The following is a 26401-nucleotide window of genomic DNA, read 5'->3' on the forward strand; positions in this document are numbered from 1 at the left end:
ACTTTTAGAAACTTAAAAAAGCACAGATTTTTCAAAAGTCTATTATATCAAAACTTACAACTTTTCTGCACTTTATACAACAGTTCCACTCGGTATGTTAAAATCTAGACTTTTTTGGTATCATAGACAACTGCGCATGCTTCTTCAATAAAAATGGAACTCAGAAATTTTCACATCTTATGATTGGTCATCAGCAAAATTACTTCGTTAAAAACCACTCTGATTGTACACAGAGGTACTATGAGGTTGATATTAAAAGGATGCTGTCACAATGTCATTGACAACATTTGTATAGTCTTCAGAGATCAAGTTTCTCAACAAACTGTTGGAATGGACACTAATTGTGCTTCTTTGTTAGGTGTATAACACAATAACTCAATGTGTTTGGATTAAGACTTTTGTAAGTTTATAGTTTTATTATAAAGTCACAGCAAAGGCAAAACAATGGCACATAAAAAGTTCAATGGCTATAGGTCTCGGAGCCAAGATGGTCAATGCATCACAAAGGTCTCAGAGCTAAGATCGTAAAAGCTCTCATAGTTCGTCTAAGAGTTAAGATGTTAAAAGCTCTCATAATTTTTCAAGGAGCTAAGATGGTTAAAGGCTATTGATACTCAGTGCGCACATCTTTTGTATGAAAGTCTGCATCATAGGGATCACGTATTTGGTAATAACAATCAGTAAGTTATAGTGTCACTTCATTAACATTGATATAGTCCGCCTCTCACTGAAGCTCTGTCTCTTCTCTCCTTATTGGATACGGCAATGTGCACTGTTTACATTAATATTGTGTATCTTGCACATTCGTCAGTTATTTAGATGGTTGCAGCTTTGCACAATTCTGATTGGAAAGTGTCAATGTTCGAGAACAATACATCGTTCAAACTAATGGTAAATCTGCATAATGTATCTGGATCTGGGGTCGTCAATGCAAAAGACTGATTGATTGATTGTTGTTCGAGAATTTTTCACTCATATAGAGACGCCACCATTACCGGTGAAGGGTTTCAATTTTAGATCTATACTCAACACTAAGGGCCATTGAGCAGTGAGGGTGCCAACGCCTACCGTGACACGGGGCCTCGGTTTTTAAGGTCTCATTCGAAAGACCCGCAACTTTCACTTCAAAGTGCCGAGCGCTTGACGAAGGAACAGTTGCTACCTATTTTTTATCGACTTAGGTCAGTCGCGGCCGTGATTCGAACTCTCGACCTCCCGATCACGGAGGGAGCACTCTACCGACTGAGCTACCGTGAACGGTATTGAAGAAAAATTTCCAATCCTACAATGAAATCAAATTCAAAGTGTAGATACTACAGGAGACCTAGGTAAATGAATGGGGTGCAGGCAAAGATGTTTCCAGAAAAGTATTTGAAATCGTAACAAAAAAAAAAGATATTAAATTGAGTGAAAGATTTGTTGTTACAAAAACAATTGGCAGCAAGCTAAGAAAGATGCAAAAACAAGATTTCAAAGAGCTAGACAAAGAAGTTGATCATAACTGCAGGCAAGAACAAGAAACTTTATGAATGAACTTGCTAAGAAAGCTGAGTTGGCAGTTCATATAGAAGATTTGAAGACATATTACACCACTTAACATCACAAAAACTCTGTATAAGAGACGACCTGGTGTATCCAACCCGGTAAAAAAAAGGTTTGTAAAGCTAGATCAAGATGAACAACTTATTAGATTAAACAAACACATCAATGAAGTATTAAATAGACCAAACTCTGGAAGACCAACACGATTTACATGAAGACCTGAATGCAGAAATAGCTGGAAGAAACAAGAGGGACGGGACAAGAGGTACTAGTTTGAAATCTTTTCAATATTAAAGAAATCAGCAGGAATTGACGAAATACTAACTGACGCATTAAGAACTATATAATTAGAAAAAGAGGAATATATCTATATCTATATCTATATCTATATATATATATATATATATATATATATATATATATATATATATATATATATATATATATATATATATAAACTGATAAATAAACTATGAAAAGCAGAGAGAATCCTTAATCAGTGGAAGAAGGGAGTGATTATCTAACTAGTGAAATATGGAGATATCGAATAGTATTAAAAGTCAAAGTTCATTATAACAATACAAATAGGGAGCAGAGCAATTCAGACCTCCAAAGACAGCTCCAAAATTAGAGGTGGGATCAGGTGCCATGGAAAAGTGACCACCCCTGCCGACCGGTCACACTTGCCGGATGCTCCTTGTCATGATCGGTAAATAACGGAAAAATCCGTCGACAATTCAGTGTGTAAATGATGGCCTAACAATTAGTAAGAAAAACGTCAGTTAGCATATGACTTAATGATAGATTGTATTTGCTGACAAGGTCGTGTTTCATCAATCTGTTTGTCAATAAATTACCTCGTTTTAGAAAATGTTCATACGTAGAGCATGCTCTTGCGTATCGAATCAACTGAAAGATATATACACCCCATATGCAGGTGATAAGGGGTATATTGCTGCACAAGTAAGGGAAATTGACGATTGAAAAGTTTAAGTCTTCACAAATTTTGTTGTTTGGTTACCATTAACGTCTTCTTCTAGTACAATATCCAAATATGAAAAAAGATGTGTCAGACACTGTGGTATCTTTTATTTCAAGCTCACTGGAATATATCATGTCGACATATGAATGGAAATAACTATTATTAATTGATAATACATCGTCGATATATCGAAATGTATAGTTGAAGGCCACAGCAAGAGATTTCTTTTTCTCATATATTAGATTTTGATTACATTCTGCATCATATGAATACGAAAATAGGTCTGCTAACAACGGGATGCAATTGGTACCCATGGGAATTCCAACAGATTGTTGGAAGACCTGGTTTCCCTAAAACCACATAGATATTGTCAATGAGAAACTCAAGCATCTTTTTAATATGAACTTCAGAGTACTTGTGTGTACAATCAGAATGTTTTTAACAAAATAATTTTGTAAATGACCAATGACAAGGTAGTAAATTTACGAGTTCCATTTTTATTGAAAAAAGCAGCTGCCAATGATGTCAAAAAGCCTGGACTTTAATTTATCGTGCCGAATGGTTGTATACAGAGTTGAAAAGTCATAAGTTTTCATGTTATTGATTTTGGTAAAATTTAATGATTTTAAATTTTCCAAAACTTCTTTGGAATTTTTAAGTATACACATCTGATTTACACCACTTCTAGAATATAACCAAAGAAGGGAGAGCTTAATTTGTGCAAAAAGTGGAGAAGCCTCATATTGCTTTTTGTACCAAGCAAGAACTGCTGCTTGCTTAAGATTCTAAACAGTGTTATTTGGAATAGATTGAAAGAGGCAATATACAAAGTATTGAGACGAAGAAAACAGACGTAGATTGATCAGAATTTGAACACACCAAAAATGCTACACCACATTCTTATGGAGCAATATGAAGAATGTAGAATGGCAAAATTCACTTTACATGAAGTTCTACGATTTCGAAAAAGCGTTTGATATCATGAAAACATGAGTTTTAGGGGAACTACTAAGACATTATGGAAACCCCGTTAAGATCGACAAATTATAAAACACTGTACGAAGTCAAAAGTACAATGAAATGTATGGAGTGAAATGTATGGAGATAACGAACAGTATTCAAGCTCAAAAGTCCATTAAACAATACAAATTTTGGAAAAGAGCAAACGCGGACCTCCAAAACATCAGAGGTGGAATCAGGTGCCATGAAGGAGTGAGCATCCCCAGCCGACCGGTCACACCCGCCTTGTGCTCCTTGTCATGATCGGGAAATAACGGAAAAATCCGTTAAAATTCAGTGTGTAAATAATGGCTTAACAATAAGTATGAAAAAACGTCTGTCATCATTTGACTTGTATCATTGCCTGAAGTAACAAGCGTCAGGGAGGTTAAAAGTTTTTTTTTATATAGTGCGGAATTATAGAATGAGAGCTAGCTAGCCAAATTTTGTGCAAGCAGAATCACATCGGAATTCATTAATTGAGTTTAAACAATAGCTGTTAGCAGAAGAAATAATCTATTACTGATGAACTGATGATACTGTTTACTTCCTTTTATTCTTTATGTATTCAACTTTTTATTCCATGCAATTTCATATACAGGCATGTCCATGTAATCTTTTTCTGCACTTCTATATACTTCTGCATCAGCTATGAAAGGCTGGTCACAAAACATTATTTCGCGCCAAACGTCACGAGTAAATCATCGCGCCTTTCTTTTGGAATGTATGTTCTATTGAATGGGTGTGATACCTTCAATGACATTTAAAAATGTATATTCTTATAACCTGAATTTCGAGTTTTAGAAAGTATATCTATGACATTGAACATATAACATATCGTATATAGGCAAGTAACACTAAAGCAGTAAATTCGCTAAGATTTTCTACAAGTTTTATTTTCCTGTTTACCCCACAAAGTGGACTATCCCGATTAGATACACATTCATGAAAACACTGGAATGTTTCGCCGAAAAACATGTATCTCCCTGCGACGGTCAAGGAATCTGATAGCAATTATGTTCAATAACAACATCTGTTAGAAAAAAATATTTATATCAACTCTAGTTAACAATCTTTCAAAAAAAATGGTTTTCTTATTTTTGCTGTTTTCTATTCATTTAGTAAAATGACACAAACCTGCATGGAAAAAAAATTGCCACGTAATACTTACTATAAATATTGATTGCTTTAGTCAGGCAAGTTTCTTGAAAAGCTATTACTTATAACCATGGTTTAAGATCAGTTTTTTCCGTGGAGCAAAACAAAAGATTATACTTATCTTATTTCCACTTGTAATCATGTCGTTTTCTACTTTAACGCACAAAAACAATTATAGTAGACAATCATTGTAGACGTTTGAGGAAACCTCCGATTAAAACTCTAGTTCGAAACAGAATTGCAACGTAATTGCGAAGTGAATTAACATTTCATTGATCCTTATGTAAGTTTCGTTCCACCAGACGCTCGGCTGTCCACGTAAATTCCGATCGACTCGTCGGAGTTTACGAAGACAACCGCCATTTTGGACCACCGCTTGAAATTTAGAAATGCGAATATCTAGAGTTTGGAGTTATCAATTTTAAAACAAATTACATATTAAGCATTTACAAAAGAGTCTCTCTTAAATTTACTAAAATCATAAAAAGAAAATTGAAAAACAAAAAAAGTTGAAAAATTCTTTTTTTAAAATTCGCTTCCGGTAGCAACCGGAAGTAGTGACGACGCACAAAAAGATGATTCTGCAAATTTAAACTCATGATCTATCTTCTCCAATAAGTCATCAGTTCATATCTTTAGCCGTTCTTTAGAACATTCGGCAACAAAAGTCCATTTAAAAATCAGGAAATAGTCCATAACTTGGAACCAAAAGAGAATTTTCCAAATTTTCCTTGTGATGAACAAAGTTCATTTAATGACTCATTTTATTTGGGGAACATAATAAGAGTTATGACCAAGAAAGGAGGAAAGGTAACATCTGAAGAAGATGACATAGAAGAAGTCAATAAATTTTCTTTAATCTTAGGAGTAAAAAAAGAACAGGTGAACTGATGTAACTATTTATGTTAACGTAAGCACAAGAATGCAGGCATTTGCAATGCTAAGATCATATAAGTCTGCAACAACCTCAGAGAAGGCCAAAATGAGAATATTCTAATCAAACATGAAATTCGTCTTTCTTTGATAGCACTTCTGCTCTTTCAAGGACTGCTCTTTATGAACATATCAACGATCTGTCTTAGATGCAGAGCATACGTGGAGGCAGCCGGTATGAAAGTCACCTATATACTCATCATTGATTATATCAAGTATTTCTGATAATTTGATTTATTTCTGGATTTTTTTGTTTGGACCCCTTAGCCTCTTTTGGTATTATTTGAAATGGTATACTTAATTCACATAAAATCGCATGATCTTGTTACAAGTCCTAAAAATATTTTGATATATCACGTTTAAAAAAATCCATAAAGCAGAACTTTAGATATTATAGATAGATATTTTAAAATTTGTTTTTTCTTTATTTGTGTCTAGCTTGATTTACAAATGTTAATGAAGGAATAACACTTAGTTATTCAATTATATACACTTCATTTGTTGTCGTAAATGAAATGCAAACATAGCAAATTAGAACGTAAACAATAAAAAAGCAGAATAAATGAAAATTTAGTCAAAACATTACATGAAAAATTAATAGCTAAACTTTTAAAAAGTAATAAGGTGAACCGTAAGAATAAACATTATTTGTATTTAAATGAAATTCTACTCCTATTTACTGTTCTTTAATATCTCAGAAAATGGAAACACAAAATTTGATTTAAGGAAAACATGTATATGAAGAGCAAATTATATGGTTATATATATGGTTATTGTGTTGTTATTTGAAAGCATTAAGTACCAATAGTCGACCAAATGGAAACTAAGATAAAACGAAATTTATATTTACTGTGATGTGGGATAAGAAATACAAACCTCTCGAGAAAAACGATTCAGCAATTGGAAGGCACAAAAGAGAGGCAAATGTCAGAAACAAAATCATCTTTACGTGTGTCCGGTAATACAAAAGTAATGACTACCAACAAAAAGGATTTTCCACATCTGTTTGAAATCAATAGAGGTAGCATATTGGGTATTAATTTCGAACATAATCTAAAACAAACAATAGTTTATCTATTAAAATGAAAATAATACTTAGTTATTCATTCTCAATCCAAGTATATTCCTATTGAACACGCATTCTTTTTGAAAAAAAAATAATTAGCAGAAAACAAGTGCATACAGACTGAAAAAGAAACGTTGTACATGGGTATGAACTTCAATTGACTATTAAAAATAAAATTTTAATACATTCTCTAATTAATTTTTGCAATGAAGTGAAGGTCCTTGAAGAAGAAAGGCATTTCGGCTTTTTCTGACACATAACACTGTATTGCTCACATTGACATGGCAAATGGATGTCTTGAAAAAAAAAGAACAGAAGTGTTGCTGAATAAAACTATGCTAAAAATCAGTGCTTTCGGTAATCCTTAAGCTATAGTTAGAGTGTGTTGATGCTTAAATGACGTTTTTAGACTGTAGTTTCGTTGACTTTCTAAGCTAAAGCTTAACCACCTCTAAAGCTTTTCTATGCCTTGTAAGAACTGGACTAATTGTGGTTACATAACATTTTTCAAAACTTTATTCACTATTAACTCTTTTGATCATTGATTTTGACAATGTTTTGAACATAAATTAAAAGAAAGATGCTATGAATACAAGTAAAGGGTATAATTTTGAAGCATGCAATCTAGCTAGCTCGCTTTATGAAATACGCCTCCGTGAAAAACTTTCATTATTTTTTACCAATATCACGTACAGAAATAAAATTTTATTGAAGCAGTGAAAAATTATCAATCAACCTTTATTTCTAAAATAATGCTGTATAATGCAGTGTTTTACATGTGTTGTAATTCTAAATGCTGGACTGCAATTAACATACTGTCATATATAATGCTTTCATAAATTAAGTTAGTTGAAAGCCAGATTTTAGAGAAGTAACATTTCAGCCTTACACGGAAGTTAAATAATTAGTATTTCATCAAATATCATCAGCTGTTTTGAAAGAGAATGACAACAATCCACATTTTTGCCCTGTCTCTGTTGTTTGTTCTAAAAACCTCCTGCAAAGATTGCAAAACTCAATGTTGCTTAAGAAGGCTGTGCAATTCTAGAGTTACCAGGGCAGAGTACTGGATATGTTGAAATATATGGATATAATGAACAGAAATCAAGCTCAAAAGTCCATTCAAACAATACAAATCAGGAGCAGAGCAAACACGGACCCCTAAAGCATCAGAGGTAAGATCAGGATCATGGAGGAGTGAGCATAAACTGTCGACCGGTCACACCCGCCGTGTGCTCCTTGTCATGAAATAACGGAAAAATTCGTCGACAATTCAACGTGTAAATAATGGCCTAACAATTAGTATGGAAAACGTCAGTCAGCATTTGATTAGTGATAGACTGTATTTGCTGACAAGGTCTTTTTATCGACCATAGATCTTGCGAAATAATTTTAAACGATATTGTTGATATTCTTGTTTCGTCAACTTGTTTGTCATTAACTTACCCCATTTTAGAAATTGTTCATACGTAGAGCATGCTCTTGCGTATCGAATCAGCTGAAAGATATAAACCCCGTATGCAGGGTATATTTCTGCATAAATAAGGGAATTTTTTTTTTTATTCTTCAATCACACAAATTATAAATACAAATAGTCACAGTTATATAAAGTAAAAAATGTGTGAAAGAATTTTATTTTGGGAGGGATTAAGAAAAGATAGAAAAGAAGAGGGGGAAAGATGGGGAGGGAAGAGGGATGAGAAAGAAGGGGCACCGAACCTTCAAAATATTTATAAAAATTGATTTTTGAGCTCTTACAATTTTTCAACAATTTCCTGCCAGTGTCTTGTAAATTCCTCAAAGGACTATATTCTGTAGTGGCCAGTATCTGCCCCCAAAATAAAACTTTGATGGAGAAATCTTTAATTATGTTCTAAACCAGGTGGATATTTGTAGACTTCAAAGCATTAAATATTTTTATCAACTATGACATCATTAATTAGATATGACATCAATAAAATGACGTAAATTCCAAATTGCAATGATTTTGAGAGAAAATAGTGTATTTTACGTCGGTATTTTGATTGGAAATTATCGAGCGCAAGTCTGCTCAGACTAGATCTTTTGATATAATGTGTAGAATGATAATATCAATGAAATATGTGAATATGGTACATGAGCAAGCTTGCTCTCTATAAATACTATAGTCAAAATTGAACAAACTCTGTGCATTTTGGCCTCTTTTTTTAAAATAACGGAAATCCAAATAGTTTGTGACGTCACAGAGACAAGAAAAGCCAACTAATTTTTCCAATTTCATAATATATTGTCTTAATTTGGATTATTTTATACAATATATGCACTTTTTCTCATTTCAAGAGATTTTCAAAATTTGACTATTATGGGGGCAGGAATACGCCTATACCGTATATAGTTCTTTACAGTTTTTTAACAGGATTATCTAGCGGAGGTGGTGGCGGGTGGCGTTGGAAGAGAAGCTTTAACTATTACTTGCGCTATGCAGGAGTTGTCTTTACTGTCGTGAATGGATACCGATGGTTGATCCATAAGGGGTCGGATTATGGTGATTGACAGTAAATATTTCAAGTATTAATTTTAGCAATGCATTTTAAACTCTCTTTACAGGTCTAGAATCAAGTTAGTGTTACTGTTAGTGGGAGGGCAAACTCCCAGAGAGCATATGTGACCAAGTTTTTTTGGAAGGCTCAGGTAGATTCAAGTGCAATCAAAACTAATGGGTGTATAAGTTGTATAAAATTGTAATTGTGAGTCTTTGTGCCCTCTTCAACCAATCTTATTCAAATAGATGATAACCCCTTGGCAGCTGATTCCAATATCTGCTCGCTGGGGCACCAATAAAGTTGTGGATACCATGATAGTAAACAGCATTAACCTTTCAGTTTCAAACTTGACCAAAAATTGGTAGGTTAACAAGGAAACCAACTTTTTAAGAATATCAAGGTTTAACTGCCGATTTTAAGATAAAAATATATACAGAGAGAAAGAGAATAACATCTGTTAATTTTACCTTAAACTCGCCACAGATATAGAGAGTACCCAGAAGAGCACAGGTTTGTATAAAAATTTTATTTTGTACATATTTGAGCTGACAAGACAAAATAACCATAAACAGTAGGAAGCCATTTTTTATAATTATGAAACCAAATAATTTTAATCTTGATATTTTCTACAAGTTGTGTAGCAGTAAAAGTAACTCACCACACAATGATATACTGTCTACATTGCCATATATAGGTGTATAATTGATATGTTGTCTACATTGTCATATATAGCTGTACACTTCATATGTTGTCTACAGTGACATGTAAAGGTGTACAATTGATATGTAGTCTACGTTGTCATGCATAGGTGTACAATCGATATGTTGTCTATAGTGTCAGCTCGCTTAGTGATCGTGAGGCACTTGTTCGATTCTCGTTCGCCGCGCCTAGTCAAACCTACGACGTAAACATGGATAGTGACTTTCCTTCGCCAAGCGCTCTGCACTAGGAGTGAAAGTCACGGGGGTTTCGGATGAGACCTTAAAAACCGAAGTCCCGTGTCATGGTAGGCGTTGGCACGATAGAGAACCCTCAATGCTCAATGGCCCTGAGTGTGGAGTATAGGTCTAAATTTGAAGCTTCTCACCGGCATACGGTAACCCCTCTATATGAGTGATGCTTATTCGATATTATAAAACATTCTCACTGGAAACATTTTTAGAAGGAAATCGTAGGTATACTTAATATTTTATAGGAGCTAAATCAAAATGTCTTAACTACTTAGGCAAAAAAGAGGAAGGGGTTTTTGATATAATCTGAAGATGATTGAATTTCCTTTATATATATTTGTTCAAAGAGTTATAAACTAAATGATTCGACCCAGTAGAAGTATCCTGCTTGATAAGAGGTCCACATAAGGAAACAGAGACACAAAGTCTGACACATCTGTGTTATGTTTGGATATTTTATTTGGAAAAGACGTTAATGGTAATCTAACAACCAAGCTTTATGATAAATGTGATGATTTTAACTTTTCAATCGTCAACTTCCCTTACTTATGCAGCAATATACCTTCATCACCTGCATACGGGGTTTATATCTCTCAGTTGATTCGATACGCAAGAGCAAGCTCTATGTACGTACAGTTTCTAAAACGAGGTAAATTGTTGACAAACAAGTTGATGAAACAAGAATATCAGCTGTCTGGTTTAAAGTCATCATTTCGTAAGTTCTATGATCGATACAATGACCTTGTCAGCAAATACAATTTATCATTGAGTCAAATGCTGACTGACGTTTTTCATATTAATTGTCAGGCCATTATTTACACACTGAATTGTCGACGGATTTTTCCGTTATTTCCCAATCATGACAAAGAGCACACGGCGGGTGTGACCGGTCGGCAGGGGATGCTCACTCCTCCATGGCACCTGATCGCACCTCTGATATTTGGAGGTTCGTGTTTGCTCTGCTCCTATTTTGTATTGTTTAATTGACTTTTGAGCTTGAATACTGTTCGTTATCTCCATATATTTCATGATGTCGAATCTTTAAGGAAGTGTCTCATGTCTAGAATAGAACATTCATATATTCATATTCCATGAAACGTACTTAGCTAAGCTTTCACAATTAAATTTCTCTTTAATATTTTTATAAGCAGAAATTTGAAATGTGCAAGACAATAAAACATTTATGTCCACAACACTACAAAGATCATATATTTTAAATTTTCTCTATTTATGCTTTGGAAAAAAGGTGGAAAAAGTTTTTTTTTTGTTTTGTTTGTTTGATTTTTTTTTCTTTGGAAAATTGTTTTGTGTGAAGTATTGATGTGTATATAACATGGACCGTTACATTTTTACTAGCCTCTCTGAAGCTTCATTGTGACATTATTTTAGCGCAAGTTTCTCTGTGTATATTTCTACGATTGAGTATTCAGTTTTAGTAATGTCTATAGGTCAACATATTAGTAAACAAAAAATATAATTGCAAAAGCGCAATTTTCGCATATTCTGCAATAGACCTAATAAAAATTGAAATGATATTTCATATTAAGTAATAAATATGAAAATTACTCACCACGGCCCAAAGGTTTCAAAGATAGGGGAAAACTGCCCCAGAACACATTGCCAGTTCTGATATCTAATTCACCATGTAATATGTAATATTTTAAAAGAGCCTTTTCACATCGAAAACAAATTAACTCAACATACATGCGCAAGACCGTTTATTTAAAATAAAAATGCAACGAAGATACGCATTCATGAGAAATCAGAAACAACAATATTTCACACAAAATAAATTATTCACACATTTAAAGAAAAGGAACCGATAAGTCTGTTATTCTTATTTACAAACTGTTTATAACATTCTATGCTTTGAAGTTACAGTATTTTATATTATTGAAAGCCGAAGGGCACACCAAAATAATTATATTTTTTTCCTAAAAATATAAATATGGGAAAGTCCTTGCACACCACTTGACTGATAAGGGTTAGTCCATACACACTTTGGACTGATTATAGAATAGCCTCGCACCCAATCTAGAGATTTAGAATTAGTCCTCACACACAATTAGATTGAATAGGGTTAGTCTCGCACCCACTAAAGAGATTTAGAGTAGGTCCTTGCACACTATTCTACTGATTAAGCTTAGTTTCTCTCCAACCCAAGATAACAAGGCTAGTTGTTGCACACTTTTCGAGTGATTATAGGGTTATTCTCGCACCCATCCCACAGATAAGGGTTAGCCTCTGGTCAACTCGAAAAATAAGGGCTAGTAGTACAACTAAAGATTGTCGTATTCTAGTTAACCAATCACTTCCGTGATCAAATATTTAACATTCCTTTTTATTTATTTATAAACCATCGCATTTTGGGAGAGAAGCACTATGACGTCGTAAACGTTAATTGGTTTTCCGCATCATCGAACTTTGTCGTGTCAAACCATCGGGGTTTGGCGTGACCATCGGACTTTAGAGTCCCATCGCACTTTGGAATCATATATATATATATATATATATATATATATATATATATATATATATATATATATATATATATATATATATATATATATATATATATATATATATATATATATATATATATATATGCCATGCTGTATACTAGTATCAATTTGGCTGTGAAAGCTTTTTATACAAAAATAAAAAAGAAGGGGAAAAGGGTGGTGCAAGAGGGTAAGTGAAGGAGAATGAGTGCAGGGAACATTATTAAGTATATGAACTATAATTGTTCATTTGTATATAAACTTGGTAAATATAATATATTATAACACATCACAAATAGTTTTGCAGTGCTTTTCATTTTCTGGAAATTTACAATTTCTCAATAGTATAGCTTTTTCAGTTAATATTCTATCTACAATATTTATTTCTGGCATTGGAATGCTTAGGCACCTTTCTAAACCTACTGGCAAAAATAAATTGCTTAACTGTAAGTAGTAATATAGTCTGTAGTCTAAACATGTTTTAGTGTTGAATTGAAAAAGTATATCTTTTCTATCAAAATACATGGAAAAATGAAATTTATTTACAAACCACTCCTCAAGGTAGAACCATATTTTTTTTTTTTTACATAAAAACATTCGAAAAATAAATGTTGTTTCTACATCTGATTTGCAAAAGGAACACGCAGATGATTCAATTAGTTTGAGTTTCTAGAGGTATTCATTTGTTGCAATAATCCTATTCAAAATCTGAAACTGTAACCATTGAATCTTTGCCACTTTAGTGATTTAAAAAAAGGGAGTTCAAATATTTTGTTCTATTCTATATCCCGAAAAAAAATATTCCATTTTTTCCCAAATTTTTCCATTGCCTTAACTGTTTCTTTTTTCTTCTTAATGAGAATGCTGTATATATCTTTACAGCTTTTGCTATTGTAAAAAATATAGAGAGAATTAGGAATAAATAAACTCCTCAATATTTTTAAAACAGTTATTTTTAACCTGTATATTCTACGTTTGTTTGTTTGTTTGTATGTTGTTTTTGTTTTTGTTTTTGTTTGTTTGTTTTTACAAATTTAGGGCTTAGAAATTTTCCATGTGAGTCAAGCAGATCTCTTATAAAAACAAAAACTGCATCAAAATAACTTTTCAGGAATATAGATGAGTTGTTCATTTTAATTCTTGGATTAAACCATAAATGTTAATGAAGAATTTGCATATTATTTTGGCTACCGGAATCAATGATTTTGACCCAATCAAGTAAAACATCTTTACAAAACTTGTTACTTATTTTTTTTCACATATTAACAGTAAAGTCTAAACCCCTTACCCATAGAGATTCAATTTTCATTCTTAATTCTGATCCAAGGAGTTTTAGCCAATTTGTTTCTGAGTGAATCAATCTCGGATCCATGTTAATTTTAATGCACATATAAAATCCATATATTCAATCATTCCCCCCATTTCTATACTCTTAAATAAGAATATTTTTATGACCTTATGAATTCTACTTCCTCTTTCTCAAATTCTTCTAGAAGTTCCATTTTAGTGTTCGGAATATTCAATATCAAATGGTTTATCTTGGGTATAATCAGAGATTTAATCACTGTTAATCTACCAATTGGAGTAAGTTTTCTTAACAGCCATTGTTTTATCAACCGCTTTATTTCATTTAATTTTGAAGGGTGATTCAGTTCAATCATTTCGTCTGAATTAATAGAAAATTTTACACCAAGAAGATCAAAAGTAGAATTATTCCAATCTAGCTTCCATCTCAAGTGATGAAAAACTTCTTTAGAAAATTTTTTACTGCCAATCCAAACCAGTCTAATATTTTCACCTATGAATCTACCCTTTAGAACCTGTTTGGTCCTTATCTATTAATTTATTCAACATCGTTTTCAATCCTTCAGCAATACAGCCTGATGCTATTTTATATACTGAAACGCAAAAGAAACGCAACAAATTGTAATCTACAAATATTTGAATTTTTTATCTTATGATTTTCAAAAATGAATACAGTAAGGTAAAACTCGATTTAAAAAACGTCAGAGATTTGATAAAAATGTTAAATGATTATCTTTTAACTTTAGAAAGAAAAATATGTTAAAACACCCCCACCCCGGCCATTCAATTACAGCGTGCAAGACTGCCATGTGCAACAGTTGCAGCTTGATTTCTACGATGCAATAGGTTCATCAATCTCGTGATCTGAGCGAAAGAAATATTCTTTGCCATTTTTAAATGCCTGTTTTTTTTCAGATGATGAGGTCGAATTTTCGCTAGCCAAGCGCAGTGTAGTAACCCTTGGACTTCCGGTCCAAGGACTGTCATTTATGCTAGTGATACGTAAGAGCCTGTTGAGGCGTGATGTGGTGCATATTTGCATCTGCAACTCTCCATCACCTTTATTTTGAGATTTTCCAGCTAGAGCAATAGAAATGCGCACTTAAGTCATTTCTAGGAACCCTTGGCATCGCTTACGGAAAAGAAAGGAGAATTTATTTTTCGAAACATTGCTGCATTACTTATGATGAACAGATACAAATCCTTAAAACCCCATATTATTGCCAAATGTTTTGCTTAACATGCAATTTTTGATTTCTGTTAAGCGGACTCAAACTTAACTTCCGGTAATGGTATGAAAATCATTCAACCGCTAAATTACCGATATTTACAAAGTTGAAGATGTCCTTAATTTTTAGATACAAAAATTATATCCTATATGTATTATTTCCCCATAAAATAGGATGTTGCGTTTCTTTTGCGTTTCAGTATAAATCACATTCAATAGACTGATTGGGCGCCAATTTAAAAAAAAAATGTTTTTGCTTTCCTTCTTCTGGTAGGCAGTTTATTACGCCTAACTTATTTGATTCAATAAAATGTGATAATTCATTTGAGTTGTTTATTGCTCTTGTAATGAAGGCATCTATATCCTGCCAAAAGAATTTTTTTTTAAAAATTACAGGTAAACCCAACTGGTACAGGACTTTTCTCAATTTTCATATGTTTCAAAAAATTAAGAACTTAAGAATTGTTCAGTGGGCCTTGAAGACCGTCTGATTTCCTATTTATTTAATTTAGAAACATAAGATATTTTCAGTTTGTCTTGTATATATCCTGATTCCACATTCTACCTGCTTTTATTAAGATTTTCATAGAACATCTTTACTTCAATCAAAATATCAAATTGGTTAGAAATAATTGATCCATCCTACTTTTCAATTTTAGGTATAACTTTACTCAGATAGTTTCTTGACTCAAGACTGGTAAAATATTTTGAAGGTTTTTTCTCCTTCTTCTATAAATTTTACTAGGAATAGGATCACTCAGAGTAAATTGAATAGTATCAATTCAATAGAATCAATATTATCAAAATTTTAAACAGGGCAAGCATCTGTAATTCAATATTTTCATTTCTTTTCTTTCAGAAGATTTGCATATTCTTTATCAGTAAGTAAAGAATTATTTAATTTCCAAAACCCTCTCCCTTTAAGAAATTCATCTGTTATAACACCCATAACAACTAGGCAGAGATCTGAACGATAACTGTTTTCAAACTTTACATAAGGGGCCAAATCGAGTAATGGTTCTGATATGAGGAAGTAATCGAACCTTGCCCTTTAACTGGATTTTTCTTGTCCATTGAAATATGAAGATAACAAACAGTATTCAATGTCCAAAGTCCAATAAAACGATACAAATTTGGAGCAGAGCAAGCACGGACTTCAAAATTTAGAGGTGGGATCAGGTGCCATGGAGAAGTGAGAATCCTCTGCCGACCGGACACACCAGCCGGTGCTCGTTGTAATGATTGGGAAAAAAACTGTTCATTGTATAAATAATGGCCTAACAATTAGTATGGAAAACGTCAGTCAGCCCTTAATGATAGGTTGTATGTGCTGACAAGGTCATTGTATCGACCGTAAAACTTGCAAAAAGATAATTTTACACGAGAATGTTGATATCCTTGTTTCATCAACTTATTTGTCAATAGCTTGCCTTGTTTAAGAAATTATTCATACGTAGAGCATGCTCTTGCCTATTGAATTAACTGAGAGACATAAACCCACTATGCAGGTGATAAGGGTATATTGCTCCGTAAGGAAGAGAAATTGGCGATTGAAAAGTTGAAGTCAGCACGTTTATCATAAATCTTTGTTGTTAGGTTACCATTAACGTCTTTTTTCTAGTAAAATATCTAAATATGATAAATATGAAACAGATGTGTCGAAATCTTAGATATCTTTTACTTCAAGCTCACTGGGATATATCGTGTCGACATATGAATGAAAGTAACTATTATTAATTGATAATACGTCGTCGATATATCGAAATGTCGAGTTGAAGGCCACAGCAAGTGTAACAATCACTATACTAGTTCAACCCTTTTGATACCCCTTGTAAATTTTGCAACTATTACCCTTCAAAACCTCTTTATTAGAACCCATAATTCTTTGCAAAACTCAGCTGACAGGTAACGATAGCTACTAGGTCATTCCCGGCAGAGCTGCCCAGTGTGCAAGACAGTAAGTGTAATGGGGAGACAGCACAAATGTTATTAATTTTGCAACAGCATGTGCCTGGAACTTATCATAGGTTTACTGTGAAAGTTTTGCAGTTTCTGCACGGAAAACAGACTATGGTGAGTATATTTTGTAGTATTTCTAGTTTATGTAAATGTACTTTTAACATTCGTTCTATAAATTCACCTTGGAAGGCACTCACCAGTGATTTACCTGTGTATGCGTTCAGGTGTGACGTTAGCGAGAGTGTTTGAATAGGTTATGTTTTTCAGGATTTTTAGCGCTGTTAAAGAAATTCTATACATTTAAAGGTGCATAGACACAGATTTGAAGTTTATATTATCTCAAATTTTCTGTATAATATCACAACTTATATGTTGCTATAGCATTTCACACGAAAATAAAATTAACTAGATGCTGTCATGAGACAGTAATACCCGCACTAAGGTGTTTGCCTCTAAATGCACACTCCTTCATATTGGGCTTACCAAGGAAAAAGTCCAAATAATTCTATAATTTACACAGTACATGTATTCGTCAAATCGAGCATAAAATGCTCAGGTGACCATGTGACCCATGAACCTCTTATACGCATTTCATATACTTAATTCATTACCAGTCTGAAATAACAGAATTTAATTAATGATGTAAATTAGGTTTTGATAAGGGGGGGGGGATATAAATTTTTGGCCCATAATTGGAACTTTTTAAATTTATTTTCTCAACAACAAATAATATTATTTTAGTACAAAGCGTTTTTGATGAATTTATCAAAATGTGCAAACTTTTTTAGTATTTGATTAGGCAAAAACCTCCTTGAAAAGCCATACCCAATCAATTTTGTCACCCCCCCCCCCCAACACACACACACAATTTGCCTGTTTTTGGAAATAGGCCTAGATGGCAAAGTTATGTTAAAACATCGTTTGCTATGATAATTTAAAATTTGTTCTTTTACTGTACATGTATGTGAACACCTTTTTGAAAATTTCTACATCACATTGGGCTTGCGTCACCCTACCAGTACTAGTACTAGTTTTACCATTATCATTTTTAGATTGCACATGCCATCTGACGTGGTGTGGTGCAGTGTTACATGTATATCAGTGGAAATTAATTCATTTTGTGTTTTAATTGGATTATATTTCATGAAGTTGACAGGACCTATGACAGTCGGTAAGTACAAGTTTAAGTATAGATTGGGGTAAAATAAACCGAAATGCAAATGGTTAGGTTAAAGTTTAAAAAGGATCAAAGATCATCGGCAATCTCCTATGCAGAGTTGTCGTTCGTTTCTCTCTCAGACACTGAATGTATGAGCCGATGGTAGAGAGTGGATCATCGGATGCCACATTCTGAAGAGTTATCTCCCGTTGTCGACATTACATTCAGTTATAGGCACAGATCCGGGATATTTTTTCCGGGGGGGTGGGTGGGGGGGTTCCACACCTCAGTCAAAAAAAATTCCAGCCCAGAATTTCCTGAGGAGCAAAAAAAAAAAACAAACAAACAAACAAACAAACAAACAAAATAAAAACAATGATGGTGGGGTCCATGTTTTTAAAGGGGGAGGGCATCCAAAGTCATTTTTTATTTGCTTCTGTAAATCAGTATATAGTCCTATTTAAATAACTCTGCAAATTCAAGGGGGGGGGGGTTCCAATCTCCCTAGCGGCTCCCTGTTCCTGAAATGACAAATGATCATGTGACTCCTAGTAAATAGTAGAAAACTTTTCCATTTGACTATACATAATTTTGTTTCTTGTGTTATTATGTTATGTACATCTAATGGTTTAAGGTTATGAACCCCTGGAGGTCATCCCCACTCTCTTAATGAACTGGAAATGTTCATAATATGACTACATCAAATTAAATAAAAGTGCATCAATGATAAGATTACTTGACATTTCATTCATGAATTTGGGTCAACCCATGTACTCTCCTAGAATTAGGAATGAAAATCATTCAAAAAGATGGACCATTAAACTATTTGTATATATTCACATTTTTTTTAATGTCAAACCAAAGTATTAGACTAGTTTGCATACATGAACAAACAGGGGTCTGGGAAGGGGAAGGCCAGGGATCGACATTAACGGTTGTCCGATTGCCCGGGACAAGTAAATTCTCAGTTCGGGCAAGTGAATCTTGCGACGTACTTGTCCGATCGGGCAAGTGATTTTTTCCTCATAGAAATGTACATATTTATTTCGTTTACATTAATTTATATAAAAAACAATAAATTGAAGACTTGATTTCCGCCAGGTACCTGACTGACATTGTTTTTGTATTCGGAATTCCTTTTCAGCATTTCTGGATTATACCTTTCATTTGAAAATCGGATTCGTTATTCCGTTCTTTTTCCCTGGTAAATATGCTGTTCGTCTAACATTTTTGTTAACTTCTTATTTGGAAATTAGATTATTTATTCACTTACAGAATATAAGTAAAGTGTAACACGATGTATCCTGATCAAGGTAAAGATCGATGTGTGTTATGTAGCAACTATCTTCCTTCAGCGTTGTTTCACAGTTATCTCAGAAAATTACGATTCACAAAAGAATCCTACCGAAAATAATTTTTTTAAAAATATGAATTTAAATAAACGGAGGGTTAGTGCTTCATGGCAGTGTGTGTTAACAGGTTAAATTTACAGGGACAGTGGTATACATTTATGTACAAACGCAGCATCAAAATTTTTTCAGGTACCTCACCTTGTCAAATTGACGGTAGTGTATTTAGTCACATTTTTTCTTGTCATAATATTTACAGTAATATATTTTTTTTCTGAAGTTCTTTCCTTATTTTGGGCAACCAAGTTTTGTGTTCGGACAAGTCAAAGTTTGAGATCACTTGCCCGAAGGGCAAGTAAATCTGAAAGTTAATGTCTATCCCTGGAAGGGGCAAGGGGAAGGAGTTATCTCTTTACGTCTTAATTGTTGAAAACTCCTAAAATGAATGTTAACCTCAAATCTGACTTGTACGTCTTCATTATTTTTAAGTGGTGGTGTCTCCGTATGAGTGAAAAATTCCCAAGAGGGATATTTAACAACAAACAAACATTAATGACTTAAAAAGCACAATATACATGTACATGTTTATTAGTCAACGGATATACTTCTGATCATATCTCTAGTTCTCCCTTGAATCAGAAATGATGATATAAATATTTTAAGAATGATTAAGAGTTGAAAAGGTTGTGCATTTTAAAATTCACTAATTAAGCTTTGTGGTTGAATTAGCTATACCAGTTTAGCTTATTTTGCTACTCAAAGCACCTTGATTAACTATTTTTAATCATACTGTTTTCTGAAATGTGAAGTTTTTTCAACATGGATACAAGTCATACCTTTTCAGCTTCTGAAAACAATGTATGAAAAAAAACTGCTTTTCAAATACTGTAACTCTTTCCAAGTACTTGTGATCATCAGTTTTTAGCTCACTTGAGTTTTTCTGGTTTTCTGATCACATTTTGTTTGTCATCCATCTGTCCATCTGTAAACTTTTCACATTTTTGTCTTCTTCACTAGAACCGCTGGGCCAATTTCAACCAACCCTGACACAAAGCATCTTCGGGTAAAGGGGATTCAAGTTTGTTCAAGTGAAGGGTCACACCCTCTTTCAAGGGGGGATAATCAAGAATTAGTGAAAATTTGGTGGTAACATTTTAAAAAAGTCTTATCAAGAACCACTGACTGGGCCCAAAAAGTTGAAACTTTCTTTACATAGACTTAGTGTAGCTTCAAATTTGTTAAAATTATGACCCACTGGGGTAGGGTGGGGCCACATATGGGGATCCAATGATTTACATAGAAAAATGCAGGGGATTTTTCCCATCATAAATTTTCTTCTCATGAACAGCTAGCAAGGGTATTATTGTCGTCCGTTTTCTCAAAAGGGACCTAGGGGACATTAAATCTCATTTGTCTGTCAGTCTGTCCATTTGTCAGTCTGTCCCTCTGTCACAATAAATTTAACCTTCGTCATAACTTCTGAATAATAAGAGATAGGGCTTTCATATTTCACATGTACATTACCAACAAGAACTTTCTAAACATACCATGATTTTTGAACCCATGACCTTGAAGTTTGACCTACTTTTCATAAAATTTAACATTATTTTAAATGATCATTTTGAAAGAGAAAGGATAGGGCGTTCATATTATACATGTATATTACCTGTGACAAGACCTTTCTAAATATATCATGACTTTTGACTCTGTGACATTGACCTTGAAGTTTAACCTACTTTTCAAAAATGTTATATTTCCTTATAACTTTTGACTGAGAAGAGATAGGACTTTTATATTTGACATGTACATTACCTGTAACAAGATGTTTCCAAGCATGCTATGATTTTTTTACCCCTTGACCTTGATGTTTTACCTAATTTTCAAAAATTTTAACTTTGGTGATTACTTTTGAATGACATATGATAAGGCCTGCATATTTGAAACAATATATCATAAATAATGGCATCCCATCCACTAGGACACGGAAAGCAGGGGACCACAATTCTTTGAATTTGCTTGTTAGTCATTTTGATATGGAAACATCCTCATATAGTGTAGATTCAAGTTTTTTATGCCCTGCCATGAATATGGCCGGGGCATATAGTGTTTGTCATGTCAGACTTCAATAAAACGTCATATGCTGATACATACTGATGTAAGCTTTTCAACTGCATCAAAATTTTTGACCTTGACTTTTCCTTTGACCTTGACCTTACTTTTCTTAAAATAGTGTCTAGATCAGTTTTGAATAAACAAGATATATTTATCAAACTTCATATGCTGATATATACTGCTGAGAGATATCAATTGCATAAACTTTTTTGACCTTGACTTTTCCTTTGACCTTCACCTCACTTTTTTAAATTAATGTTTATCTACGTTTTAAATAAACCATTTCTGATATTTTTATTGAACTTCTATGCTAATAGTAAATACATACTGATATAAGCTTTTCAACTGCATCAGCATTTTGACCTCAACCTTTCCTTTGACCTTGACCTCTCTTTTCTCAAATAAGTGTTAAGCTCAGTTTTAAATAAATCATTCAAGATATTTTTATCAAACCTAATATGCTGATATGTATTAGTGAGAGCTATTCAACTGCATCAAAAACTTTTCACCTTGCACTTTCCTGTGACCTTGACCTCCCTTCTCTTTAATTTGTATTTTGCTTAGTTTTAAAGAAACAATCTAAGATATTTTTATGATTTTTATGTAAGCATGCACTTATACATAATTTTGTGAGAATTTATCATCTATATCCATTTTTTTTTTTTAGATTTTAGTTTCAATTTTAAAGAAACTGTTCAAGATATTCTCATCAAACTTCATACACTCATACAAATTTTCATGTTGCATTAGTAATATACATTCGGCGGGGCATTTATGTCCTATGGACATATTTCTAGTTTTCAAATCATGACCACCGAGGATAGGGTCAGGCCATAATAAGGGATCAAAATTTTATAGAGATTTAAAAGGAAAAAAAATCTTCAAAATTCTTCTTTTTAAGAACAACAAAAGCATGATTAATATGGAAACATTCCCAAGAAGTGTAGATTCAAGTTTGTACAAATCATGACCCCATGGGTTAGGGAGGGGCCATTTTTTTCCTGCCCCTATTTGCTATCCACATGGAAATGCAAATTTTAAAACCATTTTACACATCCACAGGACAAAATCAATCATCTTCCAAATGATCATGATCTAAGGCTAGTGCATAAAATATAAGGGAAGTTCTGGGAACCAGGATGTTTAAACATGTTAAATATTTTTTTTTTTTTAAAATTGACCCCCATTTGACTCCCAGGGGGAAAATAAGAATTCCGAAACCTTACTGCACATCTTTAGGACACCACCAACCATCTCCCAAAAGATGATTAGGCTACTGTGTAAAATGTAAGAGGAGTTCTGGGAACCAGGGGCTTTTTGCATAAAAAACGTTATTTTTTGACCCCTATTTGACCCCATCGTGAAAATGAAAATTCCGAAACCTTACTGCACATCTACATGACACCACTAACCATCTCCCAAAAGACGATTAGGCTACTGTGTAAAATGTAAGAGGAGTTCAGGGAACCAGGGGCTTTTTGCATAAAAAACGTCATTTTTCTACCCCCATTTGACCCCCAGGGTGAAAACGAAAATTCCAAAACCTTACTGCACATCTACATGACACCACCAACCATCTCCCAAAAGATGATTAGGCTACTGTGTAAAATGTAAGAGGAGTTCTGGGAACCAGGGGCTTTTTGCATAAAAAACGTCATTTTTCAACCCCCATTTGACCCCCAGGGTGAAAATGAAAATTCCGAAACCTTACTGCACATCAACATGACACCATCAACCATCTCCCAAAAGACGATTAGGCTACTGTGTAAAATGTAAGAGGAGTTCAGGGAACCAGGGGCTTTTTGCATAAAAAACGCCGTCACCAACATCCCTCAACTCAATACTCAGCCTCAACTCTGAGGTTTTCCCTCAAGTTCTTTACATCACCCTCAAGTCACCGTCACCACAAAAAAATTGAGTTTTCCTCAACAGAATTTTGAGTAAATACTCAAATATTTAAGTATAACTCTATAGCAACCTTAAAAGCTTACTCAAGGAAATTAAAATGGCGGACAGGCGTAGAAGACGACGAAAATATAGAAGATTTTTGCTGAGGAGAGAAAGACCCGAACGTAGGGTAGTAAAAGATCGTCTAAATCCTATGGAAGTGTACACAGACGACGAACTTTACGAACGATTTCGATTTCGGCGGCCTACAATCGTCTATTTGATGACTCTGATTGAACACAAACTAATAAACACCACAAAAAATCAAGCCTTACCTCCACTGTTGCAGCTGTTGGTCTGTTTGCGTTTTCTGGCTACGGGTGCTTTTCATAAATTGATCGGGGACAGTGTAAATGTTTCTGAGTGCACAGTCGGTAGATGTTGCCGTTCTGTGACCCAGGCCATCAACGACATTCGGCAAGACTTTATCATGTTTCCGAGGGACCAAAAAGCCAGACAAACAAAACAGGAATTTTTGAAGATCGCAGGTAACTAGTCACTCAGCGTCTGCTCTTTCTTACTTTCATTTTCAGAATATGTACAAGAGGAACTAGATGCTGTCATGAGACAGTAATACCCGCACTAAGGTGTTTGCCTCTAAATGCACACTCCTTCATATTGGGCTTACCAAGGAAAAAGTCCAAATAATTCTATAATTTACACAGTACATGTATTCGTCAAATCGAGCATAAAATGCTCAGGTGACCATGTGACCCATGAACCTCTTATACGCATTTCATATACTTAATTCATTACCAGTCTGAAATATCAGAATTTAATTAATGTTGTAAATTAGGTTTTAATAAAAAGGGGGGGGGGGGTATAAATTTTTGGCCCATAATTGGAACTTTTTAAATTTATCTTCTCAACAACAAATAATATTATTTTAGTACAAAGCGTTTTTGATGAATTTATCAAAATGTGCAAACTTTTTTTAGTATTTGATTAGGCAAAAACCTCCTTGAAAAGCCATACCCAATCAATTTATATGTGTCCCCCCCCCCCCAATACACACACACACAATTTGCCTGTTTTTGGAAATAGGCCTAGATGGCAAAGTTATGTTAAAACATCGTTTGTTAGGATAATTTAAAATTTGTTCTTGTACTGTACATGTATGTGAACACCTTTTTGAAAATTTCTACATCACATTGGGCTTGCGTCACCCTACCAGTACTAGTACTAGTTTTACCATTATCATTTTTAGATTGCACATGCCATGTGACATGGTGCAGTGTTACATGTATATCAGTGGAAATTAATTCATTTTGTGTTTTAATTGGATTATATTTCATGAAGTTGACAGGACCTATGACAGTCGGTAAGTACAAGTTTAAGTATAGATTGGGGTAAAATAAACCGAAATGCAAATGGTTAGGTTAAAGTTTAAAAAGGATCAAAGATCATCGGCAATCTCCTATGCAGAGTTGTCGTTCGTTTCTCTCTCAGACACTGAATGTATGAGCCGATCGTAGAGAGTGGATCATCGATGCCACAATAGACGAATTTCACATTCTGAAGAGTTATCTCCCGTTGTCGACATTACATTCAGTTACAGGCATAGATCCGGGAATTTTTTTCCGGGGGGGGGGGGGGGTCCACACCTCGGTCCAAAAAAATTCCAGCCCAGAATTTCCTGAGGAGCAAAAAAAAACAAAAACAAAAACAAACAAACAAAATAAAAACAATGATGGTGGGGTCCATGTTTTTAAAGGGGGAGGGCATCCAAAGTCATTTTTTATTTGCTTCTGTAAATCAGTATATAGTCCTATTTAAATAACTCTGCAAATTCCAAGGGGGGGGGGGGGTTCCAATCTCCCTAGCCGCTCCCTGTCCCTGAAATGACAAATGATCATGTGACTCCTAAATAGTAGAAAACTTTTCCATTTGACTATACATAATTTTGTTTCTTGTGTTATTATGTTATGTACATCTAATGGTTTAAGGTTATGAACCCTTGAGGTCATCCCCACTCTCTTGTTCATAATATGACTACATCAAATTAAATAGAAGTGCATCAATGATAAGATTACTTGACATTTCATTCATGAATTTGGGTCAACCTAGAATTAGGAATGAAAATCATTCAAAGAGATGGACCATTAAACTATTTGTATGTATTCACATTTTTTTTATGTCAAACCAAAGTATTAGACTAGTTAGCATACATGAACAAACTGGGGTCTGGGAAGGGGAAGGGGCAAGGGGAAGGAGTTATCTCTTTACGTCTTAATTAATTGTTGAAAATTCCTAAAATGAATGTTAACCTCAAATCCGACTTGTACGTCTTCATTATTTTTGAGTGGTGGTGTCTCCGTATGAGTGAAAAATTCCCAAGAGGGACATTTAACAACAAACAAACATTAATGACTTAAAAAACACAATATACATGTACATGTTTATTAGTCAATGGATATACTTCTGATCATATCTCTAGTTCTCCCTTGAATCAGAAATGATGATATAAATATTTTAAGAATGATTAAGAGTTGAAAAGGTTGTGCATTTTAAAATTCACTAAGCTCTGTGGTTGAATTAGCTATACCAGTTTAGCTTATTTTGCTACTCAAAGCACCTTGATTAACTATTTTTAATCATACTGTTTTCTGAAATGTGAAGTTTTTTCAACATGGATACAAGTCATACCTTTTCAGCTTCTGAAAACAATTAATGCATGAAAAAAAAACTG

The 26401-nt window shown here is 33.8% G+C and overlaps 1 protein-coding gene across 1 annotated transcript in view; it reads left to right on the forward strand.

Moving 5' to 3' along the window:
- Window positions 1-23683: 23683 nt before the first annotated feature.
- Window positions 23684-26401, forward strand: part of LOC133173515 (putative nuclease HARBI1) — a 19564-nt gene continuing 16846 nt past the window's right edge. The window contains exon 1 of the mRNA XM_061308500.1: window positions 23684-24200. Coding sequence (XP_061164484.1) covers window positions 23771-24200 — 430 coding nt within the window. The 5' untranslated portion in view covers window positions 23684-23770. The remainder of the gene's footprint in view (window positions 24201-26401) is intronic.

The sequence above is a fragment of the Saccostrea echinata genome, unplaced genomic scaffold (assembly GCF_033153115.1).
Source record: "Saccostrea echinata isolate AGI-Se365-2 ecotype Australia unplaced genomic scaffold, CSIRO_AGI_Sech_v1 ptg000056l, whole genome shotgun sequence".
NCBI classification, from domain to species: Eukaryota; Metazoa; Mollusca; class Bivalvia; order Ostreida; family Ostreidae; genus Saccostrea; species Saccostrea echinata.